This window comes from Coptis chinensis, chromosome 6, assembly GCF_015680905.1.
Source record: "Coptis chinensis isolate HL-2020 chromosome 6, ASM1568090v1, whole genome shotgun sequence".
NCBI lineage: Eukaryota > Viridiplantae > Streptophyta > Magnoliopsida > Ranunculales > Ranunculaceae > Coptis > Coptis chinensis.
Genome location: NC_141461.1, coordinates 45,703,561 through 45,721,725, shown reverse-complemented (window position 1 = coordinate 45,721,725; position 18,165 = coordinate 45,703,561). Strand labels below are relative to the sequence as shown.

Sequence of the window (18,165 nt, the reverse complement as noted above, 5' to 3'; positions counted from 1 at the left end):
GCAAGAACGGAGGTTGGACTAAGTATGCTTTCAAATGATGAAATGCAAGTTCACAAATCCTCCGTCAAAATTGATCGTCTTTCAATGTTTGGAAAAAGGATCGGCAACGATCGAATACCGAGATAAAGCGATTTAGGGCAGCCAAAGCGTCCCGTAAGTCGTTGAATTTCTTTCTTTGACGTCGGAGAAGGCATTTCAAGGACAACTCGAATCGATCTCGATTTGCTTCAATTCAGCGTCTAGTCATCATGTATCCTAAGAATTTACCGGATGATAAACCGAAAGAACACTTAGCCGGATTCAAACGCGTGTTGACATTGGAGAGTCCATCGAAAACAGCTTTTGCAAATCGATAAGATGATCGAGTGCTTAGAGATTTGACAACCATGTCGTCGATGTATGCTTCGAATCGCCTTTCCAAGTATGTCGAAAAAAAATAGTGTTAACTAGCTTTTGATATGTGGCTCCGGCATTTTTCGGACCGAAAAGGCATTACACGGTAACGATAAATGCCTTGGTGCAGTAATGAATGCAATGAACTCTTGGTCCTCAATAAATAACGGAATCGATGATAACCGGAATAAGCATCCAAAAAGACAAACGGCCGAAAACCGGATGTTGCATCGACCATTTCGGATATCATGAGGCAATGGATACGGATGAACCGGACAAGCCTTATTGAGATTTGTGAAATCGATACAAACACGTAATTTGCCGTTCTTTTTAGGCCTTTGCGACAACATTTGACATCCATGTTGGATAAGTCACGTGCCTTATAAAGTTAACGGACAAGAGACGGTCGATTTAAGTCTTTCACTTTCATCTTTCTATCGGGGGCCATCCTTCGGGCTTTTGTCGAACCGGTTTTGCATTGGGATCAATGTCAAGTTTATGACAAACCACCGAAGGATCTATACCGCATTTGCTCTATTCGCCAAGCAAAAAACATGACTATTCTTCCGCGCAATAACAAAATAAAGCTCTTGTCTCTCCGGCTCACGGAAGTTCGGGTTGAAATAAAAGTAGTTTCTTCTTCGTAGTTGGCCAATTTGAACTTCTAAAAGTGGATCGACTGTCGGGGGTCCTTCAACATTTCTATTGATAGAGTAAACTGATAGATTAATTGATCGACTGTCGGGGGTCGAAACATGTTGTATACCATATTGCAGGCAAACCAAAGTCCAGACTTGGGATCAAACTTGCGCCTTCTGCCTTGCACAGCGTCTGGACACGAAGACACTTCTAGAGGACTTCATTAATCATTCCCACTTTCTTGCAATTCAATACCTCCAGGGAGAACCTATTCCTTCATATTCCGGTCTCCTAATGGTTTTCTCGATGGTGGTTGCCTGGTTGGCAATAGGAAAGGGTCATTGGTCATATTAGCACAATTCACAAACCAAGCAGTCGCCGCCTGCTTTAGCTAAGCCCGGAAGCAAATTTAGAGATTTTGGTAGTTACCATGAAACGTGGGCCTGGCGTTGTTAACTGGTTAGATCTTCCCGACCATGTTCCCTCACTGGTCAAGGTGAAGTGTGAAACTGATATACTGGATTCATGGCGATTCAATGATTCATTTATATCGAAAACAGACACCTGTTTTCAACTTCCTTTGTTTATGCTTCTCACTAAAATCAATCATGACGGTCAAACACGGAGTTTCTACAGCCTTACTGAGGAAGGACTCATCCATCCCTTGGTAGTGAAGGTCCGGAGAGGATCATGTTACATGTATGTATAGGTCTGGAGAGGATCCTAAATTGCTTAAGCTAACATTTTACTAGTTGTCCCCAAGACGTGAGAACCAGTATAATTTGTCATTAACTTGGATACTTATTCCATATCTATCAACTAAAATGAATTATTTACCACAATTTCTACAACAATTTATTTGAACTCCCAAGAATGACTACAGAAGAGAATCGTTACAGGATGGGAAGTTTACACCAATACATACTAGAAGACACTAATTCATATAGGATTCACCTTTCAAAGGGATCCCCTTTGCTGCAGTGTAGAGAAGGATATACTGCTGCTGCAATCTTTTCCCTGAGGTTGAACTTCTTAGCTATCAAGGGGCGGACATCTTCAACTCCAACCAAGGTCTCCAAAAAAGAAAGTAGCAATGGTAATTCCTGATCTGATCGGTCATCAAACCAACTCTCTATTGGGACTCCATTGTCCACTTGGAAACCGAAGGCCTGAGAAAGTACATGATTTTATTGACAAATGTGAGTTCTTATGTTGTAAACATACTATTTTCCTATATAAGAAAAGTGTGAGGAGGCTGAAACTAACTAAGCCGAATCCCCTTTCTCTCCAATTCTTTTCCATTAAAATATATACAATTTCACTACAAAATCAATGTACAAATAATTTACTGATTGACTAGATGACGATGTCAACTTATTTTACAATTATTTAGTTATGGAAAAGCCATGTTAACACAGCCTTAAATGTGGTGCAATATCTCTACAAAATAAAAAAAAGTCAACTACCAAAGTACATTCTTTTTTACGTCAGCACTAGTAAAAGAAAATGACAAAGTAAAAACATATTAGCACAAAATGGATGACAACTGAATGAAGTCTTAACAGTATTTCATTGAGACAATCCCAACAAATGAGAACTCCATAATGACTATATACAATTTAGTTTACCATTGCCTAGAATCTTGTTAGTATTTATGCCAAGCCTCTTAATATCTACAGCATTATATAAGCAGTTGGCTCCCATCAGCTTACATATGATGTTAAATGTGGCCAATATAATCAACCAGTGGGATATCAGAACTTCGCTTTTGTGCTTTGGCAATTCATCATTGAATCGTCAAGATGTCAAACCACTTTTATCTGTATAGATATAGCAGCTGGAGTTGACCCATCATTTGAGAGCTCATGCAATCGTACATATGCAGTTAAAGGACCCACTAAATACATGGGAAGGCCGTTAAGACATTAACCAACTCAAGTAAATAGAAACCAAACTTTACCTAAACCTCCTGCTTAAATTCTTTATGTGAATTTCTACCATAAAAGATCAGGTGTAAATGCATTACAGAATCTATTACCTGTACATGCCTAGAACTGGAAAAAACAGCAATTGTGGTTCAAAAAAGTACCTGAGGGGAATTGTCAATGATAATAACACGCGCTAAATCACGACCAAGAACTGACAGATCTTTGAGATAATTCCCTTCAACAAAAACACAGGAATCACGATAAACTCGGTGGCGAAATATCTTCCTCTTCGGATCCAGTATATTCAGAAGCTGTTCAGCATAGATGCTTTGGCTAGCAGTAAATATGATGATCTCGAATAAGCTGGCAACCCTCTCCATAAAGTCCTTGAGATGAGGCCGACATCGGACATACACTGTATGCTTCACAAGATTAAAGTTTACTGCAAACGTGAAGTCGGCATTGTCACAGGGTTCGAGTGTGGAATGAACTAAAGTCTCTGCCAAGAAAGTAAAAGACGGTCAAACATGAAACTGCATTAGTTTGGTGCAATCTTATGAAAAGCACTTAAAGGAAAATTGACATGCACATCTATAGAAGAAAGGAAAAATTCCCAACACCTTATTAAGACATAATCCAAATCTTCTCATTGTGAGTGAGGTCTAAGAAAAATCTAATAAGCTACAATTTTGTGAACAGTTTTAGCCGTTTTCTAACAATTAGGATCACAAAAATGCTAAAAAAAATAACTTTTAACTGATTATTTTTCAAACCTAAGTCACATTGAGATGGGTATGAGTAACCGTGTCCGACACAGCAACCTGTATGAAGTAGGACAAGTGACACAGCTAAGTAAAAATGAAAGTATTTCTTGGGCTCAAGACCTTATAAAGCGCCTCCTTACCAATAAGTAACATTTCAAGTGGCATATCATGGAGTTGTGACTAAGTTAATAAATTGTGTTCTTAGTCTTTCAGGGTTTAAAAGAAACCCTAGTTTGAAATCGTATGCATAATTGTGCCTGTGTATACGACATAAGTGTCCGACACGGACACGTATTTACATGGATTGTGAAATGTCCATGTTATTTAGGTACAAACCATAACACTGATAATAACAGATTCAGATATCAAATTAGTAAAATTAACATCCTTTGCTTATAACAAAATCAATCCTTGTTTCAGTTATATCATTATATGTATGAAACAAAGATAATTAAGTTTTATCTCTTACCATCCAAATCCAAAACGAGGGTGGTAGGAGGACAACTCCGTGTTTGTTTAGGAAGCAGTGTGGGCCTATATGTAGGGACCACAGATGACAAGTCGGGTAAATTCTTTATGAACAAGTATGGGTCAAAATAATCGATCTCTTCAACATCATCAGGCTCTACATAAATATTAGCTGACAGAGAATTCCCATTTGCCTCGTCAATACACTCCAACTTTGACTGCTGCATTGCAAGATATATCTCAGAAACTTCAGAAGACAGGTTGGCTCCAACCATTTCCTCGTTAAAGGAGTTTGTAGTGTTTGTCCGTGGAGGAGGCATCAGACTGCCATTCTCATGGACATCAGTATGGGCAGATGACGTACTTGTATCCACATCCATATCACTGGAACATGTGGTAGGCGCTGACAACCTTTCATCCTGGTGAGAAAGTTTCTGCTCAAACTTTTTAACTGACATAGATGAGTGCGCGATTGCATAAGTCTTCAAAATATCAGCCTGAGAATCCTGAATTCCTCCCTGATATACGTTCTCATCTTCACTCCTGAAGAACTTAATGAAGTCCACTGAATACAATTGATGTACATGTAAGTAACAGGAGAAGAATAGTCCTAATTTCAGTATATCTTACAGGATTAAATAATCGTAAGTTAACTTTAAATCAAAATTTAAATAAACTAACATTTCCAAGCTCGCAATAAAGGTGATGGGTGATGACACTCTCACACTTTCAAAGACTCACAACAAAATATCAAAATAACACCTAAAAATAGGACTAGTTCAAAATTAACCATATGTTTCTACGAAGGACAAATTCTTGCAACATGCAGTAGAATTGCAAAATTCAAACCCACAGTCTACTAGACACTACAATCATACATTAACTATAGTGTCTCACGAAGAAACAAACATATACATGAACAAAGCTAACGCAAAGTTAATCCGTCTTAAATGAGATATAAGGCTCGAAATAAACAAATTATAAAGTATTTACATTCCATTGCAGCCTTATATACATAAAGAATAAGGTATGTGGTAAAGATACATACTAAATCATTTACCTGCATTGTCAATACCACCTCCAACATCTTTGGGAATGTGAAAGGTAGGAGAGAATATCGTCTCTAACATGCACTGAGCAGTTCCCTGGTCACGCCCCTGCAGTATTTTTCAGGAAATGAGCATCTAGGCATAAATGAAGTGCAATTTTCCCCAGCATGTACAATAAAGAGGTATTTAGGTGTTAAAAAGCAAAATATAGAAGGGAAACATAGAAGGTACAATTTGCCCACACATATAGGAACTTGTCATAAAATGCATCTCTGGACTATGCCTAAGACATTCCCATCATTTTCAAACGCAGATAAGTTTCACCGCATTTCAAGCTTGCTAGACATAGACATTACTATATTTCTAGAATTTGTCAGTCAGCATTGCTCATACTTTAAAGTGCTCAATGAAGGATCTTGCACCCATCATAATTACACAGGGGTGACTTCGGATCGATTAACCTCCTTCGAATTTTTCCGAATTTTTTTCAGAACCTAATATGTTAGCCAAATCCGATCCAATTTTTTTTCGGATTCAAAATATATTGCCAATTTCGGAAATTTCGGAATACTTGGTAAATTTTCTAAGATCTCTTTACTTTCAATTATTTTTAGAATATCATACGCCAATGTTCATTGTAGGGAGAGAAAACCATGTCCACAACACCAATATACCAACAGCAATACGCACTTGTTTACTGAAAAAACTCATTTTCATTCAAACAAGTGATCCAAGAAAAAATGAGAAAAAGAACATTCAGCCACCAACATCAAGCATTGCATTCTGTTGAAGTCTGGGTATCTGTAATGTTTCAATCTTTTTTCGTGTGTGGAAATTGAAGCGTGAAGTGTCTGCATGAATAATGGATTCTGGTCTTAGACTCTAAATAGCTTTACATAACATTCTATCTATTGGAATTTGGCTTTTGGATTGGTTTGGAAGTCATTGTATGACTCAATGACATTTTTTTTCACATCATTGTTGTTATGGCAGACGGTGTAATGACAGTGGAGTTGTCCAATTCAAGTGGGGAAGTAGCGGCTAGGTTATGTTTTTGTTTTGTTTTTGGAAGTAAAAAACTAGAAAATGAATGAACGGCCGAGATCTGGTCGAGATATAATCAAGTGGATAGTAAGAGAAGTATATATAGGAAATTTCGGATCGGCTATATATCGGAACTTTCGGATCAGATATCGGATTGGATCGGTTTTTAGAGTTATATCCGAATCCAATCCAATTTTTTTTTGGAATTTTCGGAAATCGGAAAATCGGTCCATGAAAACTACACCCAAAGCCAGACCAATTTCGGGTCGGATTTCGGAAAAATCGGAAATTCGGCAAAAAGAGACACCCCTAAATGTGTATAACCATGAAAGGGAGAATCCAATCATCTCCTTTTTCAAATGTGAATACTCTAAAGAGATATGGCCTCGAGTGAAATTGGCTTTCGGTATTAACATCAAAGTGTTAATGTGAACAGACAACGGACCCTGTTCTAGATATACCCACATCCCAAATAGTGCCTCTTTCGAGAATTGAGACACTTACTCGTGACCCAATCAGCCCAGAGGGAGCTGAAATTTTGCAGAGGTATGGGTACTAATGCTAAAACTTACAAGACATGCTTGTGCTGTAGTGTACTACATATGGGCTGAGAGTAATGATAGAATATCATGTTAGTTAGGGATACGCCCCCATTACTAGTTGCAATTAGGGATACTCCCCCCTCCCCTGGGTTGCAAGATCCAACGGTAATGCTTCATCAAGTGAAAAAAAATCATTTTGTAGTCATTGGATATTGCAATGAGGGGGATACATGTCAGCAAGAGTTCAAGAAGATTAGAGTAGCTTCTGATTTTGTAATTATCGATTAACATTTTGAATAGGAGGGATGCTGCTCCTTGGACCTTGGTATACAAGGATGTTGGAACCTTGTGGCCAATATACATACTCCTTGGTATACAAGGAAGTTGGAACCTTGTAGCCAATATACATCAGAAATGCTCTTTGTTTGAATTTAATACTTTTGATGTGAACGCCATGCGATGTTTTTTCTTCCTCCTTTTATTGATAAACTTAACAAAATTCTAACAGATGGTGTAGTTAAGGAATTCTATTTAATCAGGTAGCCAAACTCTAACTTAATACTTGGAAAAAAGAAAATAAAGTTATCAATGAAGCATTCCAAAATTACCAATTTGCAGCTGAGAAGTTATGGTACTTTTACATTTACACATCAAAAGGAACAATGCTTTCTTCATGCGGCACATGGAACATCATGTGATTATTTATTACTAGGCAAGTTGATCTTCTATCAATCCTCGTTAAAAGAATTAGTGAACAACAGGCTTTCGTCATACCATTTACCGTTATTGTAAACCTCCTAGAACGGTTTGTACATAATTACACTTCATTCTTTTACTCCGTTCCACCAACTTCCCACACTAAATAACAACAAAACAAGTTTGGCACACCTGTGGCACATATATTTGGGGATACCTCGTACCTCGCCATAAGTTGACATGCCTTGGAGAACCCTATACCAGAGTCACAGACAGTTATACCATATATCTTGTTTGTTGGAATAAGGCATTCGTCTTGTTATCATTTGGAAGATATATAGCAAAAGATGATGTTTACAAGATTATCCAGTCGAAGTAGCAAGAAGTTATTTGACCTCACACAAGCACCCAACATCACAAAACCCACTCGTCTCACCAGTCACCCTCCACCCCAACCAGACACGCAGTCTACGAATTTTACGTCCGTATATGATGGATTAGCACAAGCCCAGTCAAATAGAACGTCCTTGATTTGCAGTACCAACTTATGCACTTCTCTTTCTTTATGCTCAAGTACAAAAGACCATTTCTATATGCTAATTGAAAAACACCAACTCCTTGATATGACATTATATTTTTAAGAGCCTAAATGTTCAACGATTTATATTTCCACCATTAGACCTATTATTCTACACATTGCCTTCTGTCTTATCTTCTTAGCATGCACACACTTACCCATCTGAACGGAAGAGAAAATCTCAACCACAACAAATAAGACCTCACAACATTCCAAAAAAAAACAAAAACCTACATGTTGTGCTGATTCACATTAAACATCCAGTTCCAGTTCCTACACTACTATGAAGCACCGATACATCCCTAAGGGTGAAGTATCCGTGTCCGATACGGATACGCCCCGATACGTGTCGGATACGCGATTTGGAGTATCCGATTTTATAATTAATTTTTTAATTTCCGACACGCGGGGGACAGTAATCTCACACATAAGAAATTTTTTTGGAACTTCAACAAAAAAAAACAAGTGAAATAAAATCCAACTTAAGAAGAGATGCAAGAGAAGAAAGATAAAGTGAATCCAAGTTATACATGTAAGTTGCTGCTTAATGTGTTTGAATTGGTCATTTTATGAAGTAGAATTGCCAAACGTGTCCATGACGTATCCGTGTCCTATATTTTTGAAAAATGTCGTATCCGTGTCGTGTCGTATCCGTGTTGTGTATCGGTATCCGTGCTTCCTAGCTACACTATGCTTATGCCATCAATTATAACATTACCAAATCTAGACATGAGTGACATAACCACTCATCCTCTATAAAAACTTATGTTGTTATTCTTAATCTGGTACATCTCCATCCCTTATTGATGTGTCATCTCATGCTATTTATACTCATAAATCAGACAGCGTAAAAATTTCAAAAATTAGCGCAACCAGAGGAAGACAAATACCAAAGAAAAAGTTCAAATTTGTCTAAAAACCTGTCACATATATGATATATCACCATATCATTAACACTTGGGCAGAAAATGATGGCAACATCATGGAAATTTGGTAATATAAGCTAATTTCAAAGTACGAAATACAACATTGTAGATTATGTATGAACATTTAGTAAGTAAGCTCACCTCAGCATCAACTGAAGCCTCATCATTTCTATCATATCCCAAGACATTACGAACATCATCTTGCATTATGTAACAAGGATTCATATTATTTGCAGTTACAGCTTCTCTGCTTTTTTTTTTAGGGATGCCACCTGAATGTTGCATTAGAAGAAGGAAATATGAAATATGAACCCCATTAGCATTCTAAGCATCTTTAAAGAAAATGACGTTAACACTGAAAACTTCTATTTTACTTGAAAAGAAAAAGATTCGAGAAAACCGAAAATATTGCGTATGTACAGACGACGTAGAGTTTCAAAGTTTTCCTGCCCCCCAAAAAAAATAAAATGCAGTAATTTTATTTTACCAGCGCAATTTAGAAATGAAGAAACCCCTTTGACCATAACAATGGTAGCATGCCTAGAGTTTAGAACAACAAACAAACGCCATAACCGGAGTAATGACTAGTCCATGGAACTACGCCAAGTAACATGGACACTTCATATTCTTGAAAAACAAAATCCATGCCGGACACACAGACACGTTGTGCGTACAATTTGAAACTAGGGTTTCTTTTATACCCGAAGACTAAGCAAATAATTTATTAACATAGTTACAACTCCATGGGTATGCCACCTTCATGTTTAATTATTTGACAGGAGGCACTTTGTAAGGTCTTTAGTCCAAGAATTAATTGTGTAACTAAAGAATACTAATAGTTTTCTTTTTGAATAGTTGTGGCTCCATTTCCCATTTTAATATAGGTTGCCGTGCCGGATACTTAGTATCCGTGTTGGACACCAACAAGTGTATCCATGTCAATGTATCTTAAGAACTAAGAAATACCAAACAAGGGGAAGCAGGAGGAGATACATATAGAAGGACAAAACATAAGGCCAGACCTATATACAGAAAAAAATAAACATTACAAGACACTGACACAATTAAACAAAAGAGAGTCAACTAAAAAGGGGACCTATTTACTGAGAGTGCATGAACCAATTACATGGTACCCTCTATTGCATTGTGGTGCCATTTATGTCTAGATGCCCACTACAACCAAAGAGTCCACATCCCAACTCGTTTTCAAAGCTCTCACGAGGTGGCCTCTCTCATTGGAAATTCTAGATTCAATTGCACTCAATTTTAGCAAGAAGGATTATGGAAGTGTAGAGTAAATGCACGATGCTTCAAGCATTTTTCTTCGTGCAACACATGATGAAGTAGATTATTGTAGATGTCACGAGAAAATGATAAAACAGAGACCTTATAGTTCGTCAGATACAGCCGACTCAATTCTACAATTTGTGGAGATATTTTGAATGGTTTTCAAAGGTACTAACAAAAGGATGGCCTCACTCCAAAAGCACAAGAATATGTGTAATGAAAAGTATTTTTAGACATCCCATACAGAAGAGCTAATAGTACATATCCACTTAGAAGTGCAACTAGTCATAAATACATACTGTAACAAGCATAGTGCAAACACCAATGAGAATGTCCTTACCACATTTCTGTTTTCTAGGCGAGGAAGTGATAAGCTCAGCAACTATCTTTTCTGCAACCTGAACGCTCTCAGACATCTTCTTCTGTGCCCGACTAACCCTGGGACTCGCATGGTCCCGAATATTTCTTGCTGGAAGTTTCTTCTTGGTTTGCATTGTTCAGCTAAGTACTACGCTCAATCTAGGAAAGCTTTATAATTACTTTGCTTCAGCGAGATCGTATTGTCAACCCAATTATTTATCAGCAAACGGCCATTATTTCATCTGTTGATGCCATTGAAAGAGATAAGTAAACCCCTGAAAGCTGTCAATAAAGTTTCCAAAGTGATAGATACCTGAACGGAGCATGCAACAGCAATTTATAATCAACTCATAGGGGTGAGAATTAATAACCCAGCTTATATAACTAATTTAATTACAAAACATATGTAGAAGATTGATAACAGATAAGAGTTGATAAACTAAAACATGAAAACAACTTTCTATCAGCACGCAAAACCATATGAATGGCAAACGATGGAAATGACAACATATGTTAAAGGGTTAAGCATTACGCATACATTCACTAAGAAATACTATAATACATAACATTACTAAGGCACCAATGCGTGTGACTTACGTTGTCAAATATGAACAATTCACAATTAAAATCCTAGATTAACCTTGTGAAATAGAGATAAACCCCAAGTAGTATAACCCATGAAGAATTAGCCTTAAAAAACAAAAATGAACAAAAGCTGTTAATTGACATAGGTCAATATAGTCAATGCACACAAATTCAACATTTTAATCAGCAACAACACTTAAAACTAACTAAAGAGCTTAAATAAAAGTACCTTTGAAGTGAGGGGGCTTTTTTTTTTCCCTCCAAAATGAAAAGGTATTATTTGTCGGAAGAGTCGGGAGAGAGAGAGAAAGAGTGTGTGAGAAATATATATATATATTTAGTGAAGAAAACCCTAATTTGGAGCAGTATTGTTCGCTAAGATGTTTAATGTGTGTATCTCGAGGAATGTTGAACAGTGGATGTGCTATTAAGACTGGAATTGTTGACTTTACAAGTCAAGAGAGTCGAGGTTGGTCTGGTAATTATATGATGAAATTTTTTATTTGACTGTTTGAGCGACTGGGATTTGAATTTGAATGTGACCAAAATTTGGAGGGGTTTACACTGTACAGGTGTGGGTCATGACTTGTATAGCCCAGAGCCCAATCAATCACATGGAGCTTTTGAGTCCATCTTATCTTAGGGGTGTCATTGTTTTTTTTCCGAAAACCCAATTTCTCTTAATTTCAATCCGATATTTTTTCGAATTTAGCAAGGATATCTATGTTCCGATATCCAAAATTCCGATATTTAATTTTTCTTAAAAATAATTGGATAGGAATTGGATGTGTTTTCAAAATCTAGTCCGATCTGATTTCTGATTAATTTCCAAATTTTTAAGATACATTAGCCATCAATTTCATATAATTACTAAATTAAAACTACATATAGTTTACAAACCAAATAAAAACCCTAGAGAAATGAACTTTGTCTCTCTCTCTCACACCTTCAAGAAATCAAGATTGCCATTCTAGTACATGTCTCTCTTTCTCCCATCTTCCTATTTATAGAATTAATACATTATATTAACAAGAAAAAAAATTATGGAATAAACGTGTTAAAAAGTCTAAGTTGTTTGCTAAATTAATACATTTCAAAATGATTGCTAAATTTTTGTTTTACTTGCGAATTTTGCCGATTCCAAAATTTTCGAAAATTTTCTGATTTTCAAAACTTTCTGAATTCGGAAAAGAAATTGTCATCCGAAAAATAATTGGACTGGATTTGGAAAAGATATTGTTATCCGAAAAAAATTGGGAAATTTTCTAAAAGCCCTTTATCTGATCTGAAGATCACCCCTAGTCTATCTTAAAACCACCTTAAATTCTCAAGAGCAAATCTAATGGGGACAACCAAATATAGCAGAGGTGACCGGCAATATAGTTTGTGTCATGTGTGCATTAATTTGTGTACAAATGATATCTACTACCCACAATACTGATGAGCCATGCCGGCGCCGGTTACATTCTTATTTGGTGCTCATAAAAAAAAATAGGGGTAGTTTCATAATTTACAGTATAGGGGCAGTTTCATAATTTAAAATAAAGTATATCAACTTTTATGTAATTTACACAAAGTATAGGGATTGTTATATAGTTTATTACAAAGTATAGGGTATGTTCAGTAATTACCAAAAAGATATGGACTGTTTTATAATTTTCATAAAATATAGGGGCTATTTCGTAATTTAAAATGTCTGACAATTTCATAATTCTTTGATAATATAGGGACAATGTGCTAAATCAAGGGAAAACCATCTAAATTTTACTGGTTAAATGCCAATTTTACCCTTCCCTCACACATGTTATTACATACCCTCCATTTTAACCAATATCGTAATAATCAAAATTGAACAGGGGTATAACGGGAAAAGGCCACTATTTACCGAACCAAACTATTTATAGTTAGATTAGCGTAGCCACATGGTAGATACCTAGGGAATGTGCCCCAACTGAATTGGATAAAAATTATTCGACTACACATGAGTTGGGTTGGACGTCCGTTACATATTTTCGACACATTTTCGACTGAACTTTTCCCTTGATGATCATGGGATGGACCTAGGGGTGTCTCTTTTTGTCGAATTTTTTATTTTTTCGAAATCCGACCCAAAATTGGTCTGGCTCTGGGTGTAGTTTTCATGGGCCGAATTTTTCGATTTTCGAAAATTTCGAAAAAAAATTTGATCGGATTCGGATATAACTCTAAAAACCAATATGATCCGATATCTGATCTGAAAGTTCTGATATATAGCCAATCCGAAATTTTTGATATTATTGCCAATTTATTCCGAAAATATGTACTTCTCTCACTATCCACTTGATTAGATCTTGACCGTTCATTCATTTTATAGTTTTTTACTTCCAAAAACAAAACAAAAACATAACCTAGCTGCTACTTCCCCACTTGAATTGGACCACTTTACTATCATTACACCGTTTGCCATAACAACAATTATATGAAAAAAAAAATGTCATTGAGTCATACAATGACTTCCAGACCAATCCAAAAGCCAAATTCCAATAGATAGAATGTTATGTAAAGTTACTTAGAGTCCAAGACCAGAATCCATTATTCATGCCGACACTTCACGCTTCAATTTCCACACACGAAAAAAGATTGAAATATTACAAATACCCAGACCCCAACAGAATGCAATGTTTGTTGTTGGTGGTTGCAGGTTCTTTTTCTCATATTTTCTTGGATCACTTGTTTGAATGAAAATGGGTTTTCTTAGTAAACAAGTGCGTATTGTTGTTGGTACATTGGTGTTGTGGACATGGTTTTCTCTCCCTACAATGAACATTGGTGTATGATATTTCAAAAATAATTGAAAGTAAAGAGATATTTGAAAATTTACCAAGTATTCCAAATTACTCCGAAATTTCCGAAAGTTCCGAAATTGGAAATATATTTTGAATCCGAAAAAAAATTGGATTGGATTTAACTAGCATATTAGGTTCCGAAAAAAATTCAGAAAAATTCCAAAGGAGGTTAATCTGATCCGAAATCACCCCTAGCTGGACCGAAGGCCCATAGTTTGTACATGTTTGTTGTTGTTGTTGTTGTTGTTGTTGTTGTTGTTTTTTTTTTTTTTTTAATGGAAATTTTATTGATAATGATAACGAATTTTACAAATAATTAGGACAAGCAACAAGCTGCGACGCCAATCCTTTTTGAATAGCAAATCATATCCTTCTAAAAACAAACTCGTTAGAACCAGCTGTCATAACATTACTGTCCATAACTTTTTGAATTCTCTTGAGGAGCTCAATAGACTGTTGTTCCAAGAAACCAAAAGTGTCAAAACTAAATAGAATGAAACAATGTTGGCTAGCCCTACAAGCTTCATTATGCTTCTCCATTTTCTCTGTCGCTGCTCTCTTACCTGCTTCTTGATCAGCTCCCAAATGTGCATTTTATTACCTTTATACTACTGCATTACAACCCTTCTTACGCTTAATGAAAATACAACTCATAGCTTTTATTGCCTTTTTCAAGTTTAAGAGAATTTCATACCACTTATCATATCATGAAAGCTCCATCTTAGCACCAAAAGGGGCCTTAATCACGCTTATTATGAAGACCAGAAGTTGCTGTGAAAAAGTGCTGAAAAAATCAAAGTCAAGGTCAAAGCCCTCAACTTAGAAGACCAGACATGGAGGTCCTTATCTAAAAATATGGCATTCTCCAAAACCTATCTTGATAAAAAAAAAAAAAAAAAAAAGCAAAAGCAAAAAATAAAGTGTGAGGTGTGAGGTGTCTCAAATATAATGGAGAAGGGCAAATCAATAAAAGGCAAAAAGTAAGGGTATATAATCTAAAATTTAGGGAGAGAGAATGCACCTAGACTTAATCTAGTGTCATGTAGGATTTAATTTCTAGTCATTTATTTTTCAAGTCTTTTACTTTATTGTTCTTCATTTATTTTCATTTCAATTTTTGTTATTTTGCTTTATTTCAATCAATCTATCTATCTATCTTCTTTTGTTGTTCCTGTAAAATCTTTTATTTCAATACTTTCTTTCAATATTTTGAGTCATTTCAATCTTCAACAACTTAAACTTTAATGTTTTTCATTCATAAACTAAAAAACTAAATTAATTATAAACTAAAAGTCTACCTTCTTTCTTCAAACTCTCATTATTCAAACTCTAAACAGTCTAGGATGAACCACATCAAAAACAAACTTTGAGATACTCTAATCTAGTCTACTTCACTTCTCCCACCTCAAAGTCACCATTCCCCAACCCTACCAACGGAGAGACTCCAGTTACATCAACACATGCATGTTTTCCCTCAGATCAACTGTAAATCAAGACATCCGTAAGCGGACGCGAAGAGTCGATCTTCCCTCATTCGAATCAGTGAGAAAGTTAACAGGAGCTTCTTTCTTCACTTGTACTCCAGCCCTCCAAAATGCATCGCATAAAATGTCTCTGACATGATCATGTCGGTATTTGAAACATGGAAAATGTCGACAATGTGCTGCATGGTCCCCGAAAGCATCCAATCTACTCTTATTGCAAACAGGGCATAAACCACCGTCAGAGTACAACATAATCATGAGACGATACCGGAGAATAGAACGATACTCCACCGGTGACATACGCTGTCAAAGTCCCTTAATCGGAATAGCAAGTAGAAAATCTTTTGCGTGTTCCGACTGCAAGCATCCCATGACTACCTTTTGACAAGCAGAGAAATCAGACTCCCTCTTGAGACCAACAACAATCCTACCATAGATCGCTTCCGCCAAAACATTTTTTGGTTTTGAGGGGACGGTAGCATTCACAGCCATAGAGAATTGAGGTCAAAATCGAGTAGGCAAAGACTCAATGCACTGCTAGCAACATCAAGAATCTCATCTGATAAGCACCCAAAAGTGTAGTTTAAACCCTTTCATAGTATTCTATTTAGGCCAATTATGTTTATAATAAATAAAAGTTAGTAATGTTTATGTGTTTTTGTGTATTCCAGGTCTTGAAGCTGTTTATGTACTTAAAGATGTCATTTTGCGTGGAAAACGAGTCAAGATGATTGCTAGAAGAGTTATATGTTTAAAGCCCAAGAATCAAGAAAAAAAAAAGCATTTTCAAGCCTAGTCAAAACTGAGAAGTCAAAGTCAATTTGGGTAGAAAAAGAATATAAAAATCAACAGAACTTCAAATGGGCATATCTTTGGACTCGGGCCTCAGAATTGGGCCTACTTTATGTCAAAACGACCGACTCGGAATAAACTTTCCAATGGATCTGGCCTTGCCCTAATCAAAGCTGTCAAAGTGGATGAAAATGGCATTAAAGTAATTGTTAACATAATTGGCCCTTTTAGACTTGACCTAATGGACTTTGGGCTCACATTAGAGGCTCAAAGTCTAGCCACCAGGCCTATGCACGAAAATGTAACCCTAACCCTCTCATATATAAAGAGGGTTAATGCTAAACTTATTATTTCCTTCCTCCTCATTAGTTTAGTTTATTATAGTTTAAGTTTAGTTAAGTAATTAGGGTTAGAATTAGTTTAGTTTGTAGCCTCCATTAATTCCCCATCAATAAAAGCTTTAGTTCTTCAATTCAATTCTTGTCTCTTTATTTTAATGTCTTTATCTTAGTGTTTTAGTTTAGAACATCTAATGAAACAAGGCTAAACCTCCATTAGAGGAGGTTTATGAAGTCATGTGAGGATGAGTAGCTAGTAGTTTTTATTGTGTTGCATATATAAAAGAACGTCTAGTTCTTCATTATGAGTAACTAGAGATAGAGCTCATAATGGAGAACTAGATTATAGAGCCACCACCAAAGATATTTGTGGTGGAGCTACACATACTCTCTTGCTAGTGGAACCTTGATCCGAGAGAACTTGGCCTTCACTAGGGAATAACAAAGCGATTCGATACTAACTAATAGTAAATCGAATCACATTAATTGTAGATTAAACCCCTTCTAATACCTTGATTCATTCTCTAAATTTACTGTTTTCACCTTATATCTATTGTTTTTCCACCATAATTTATTGTTCACGACATCATATATCTACTGTTCATCAATACATAATTAATTATTCATTGTCAATGGCGCCGCTTACCATCTAGTTCGTTTACATTACACGTATTTAGATTACAATACACTGTTTTCACTATTCACAAAACACACACTAAAACATTGTTCATAGTTTCTTCGAAATTTTTTGCTATTGCTGGAGTGCATACGAGTTGTGCAACCAACTCACTACCCTCCCGTGACCTGACCTTAAAAAAATCAAGTCACTGTTTTCACTCACGAGCGCGCACGCGCCTCATTTTTGCCTGCATCGAGTGCGACCCGTGCCCAATATAACTAAAATCTAAGCGTCACTCGCCCTAGGTTGATTAGCTTAAATTAATTTTTTAATATTAATTGAAATCTTATCTCACGAGTCCAGTACAGTACTCGTATGCTATCAACTACAAAAATTTTAAAAAATTATTTTTCTTCATTTTAAACGGTGTCTAGCAAACTGAATTTTTTTGGGGTTATCTAATTAAGAAACGTGTACGCACGGACAACCTCCCTCAAATTCCTAAGTGACCTGACCGTTGGTTTGATAAAAAAATACAAAAAAAAAATTAATTAATTAAATTAGAACGCCCACTACCAAAGCCTGTTTCATAGGCCTAACATCAAGGCCCAACACGAAGCCCATAGTAAAAAGCTTTTTCCTAATTCTTAAAAACTTTAAAACTAATAAGGTTAATCTTTTTACAGGACTTCACAATCCACACCGTGTACCCAGACCAGTACTCGTATAATTGTTCAAGTAACATAGACATCCTTCAAAGCTGTTGAAAAAGCTATTTATACACGTAGCAAGGACGCTCCAGGTAACACCTCTTTACATCCTCGAATCTACTATCAGAGGATTCTATTT

The 18,165-nt window shown here is 36.2% G+C and overlaps 1 protein-coding gene across 2 annotated transcripts; it reads right to left on the bottom strand.

The window, feature by feature from the left end:
• Positions 1-1,798: 1,798 nt before the first annotated feature.
• On the bottom strand, positions 1,799-11,653 carry SSP5 (SCP1-like small phosphatase 5). Of its 2 annotated transcripts, none has more exons than XM_086565733.1 (7): positions 11,488-11,653; positions 10,654-10,915; positions 9,168-9,298; positions 5,253-5,349; positions 4,194-4,757; positions 3,122-3,459; positions 1,799-2,201 (listed from the first exon to the last, which is right to left on the bottom strand). In XM_086565733.1, the coding sequence occupies exons 2-7, from the start codon at positions 10,805-10,807 to the stop codon at positions 1,983-1,985; spliced, it is 1,503 nt and encodes a 500-aa protein (XP_086421859.1). In that variant the 5' UTR covers positions 10,808-10,915; positions 11,488-11,653; the 3' UTR covers positions 1,799-1,982. The 2 variants fall into 2 exon arrangements, with proteins under 2 accessions (XP_086421859.1, XP_086421858.1); XM_086565732.1 differs by having other exon boundaries at positions 10,654-10,986; positions 11,488-11,620.
• Between the last annotated feature and the right edge of the window lie 6,512 nt (positions 11,654-18,165).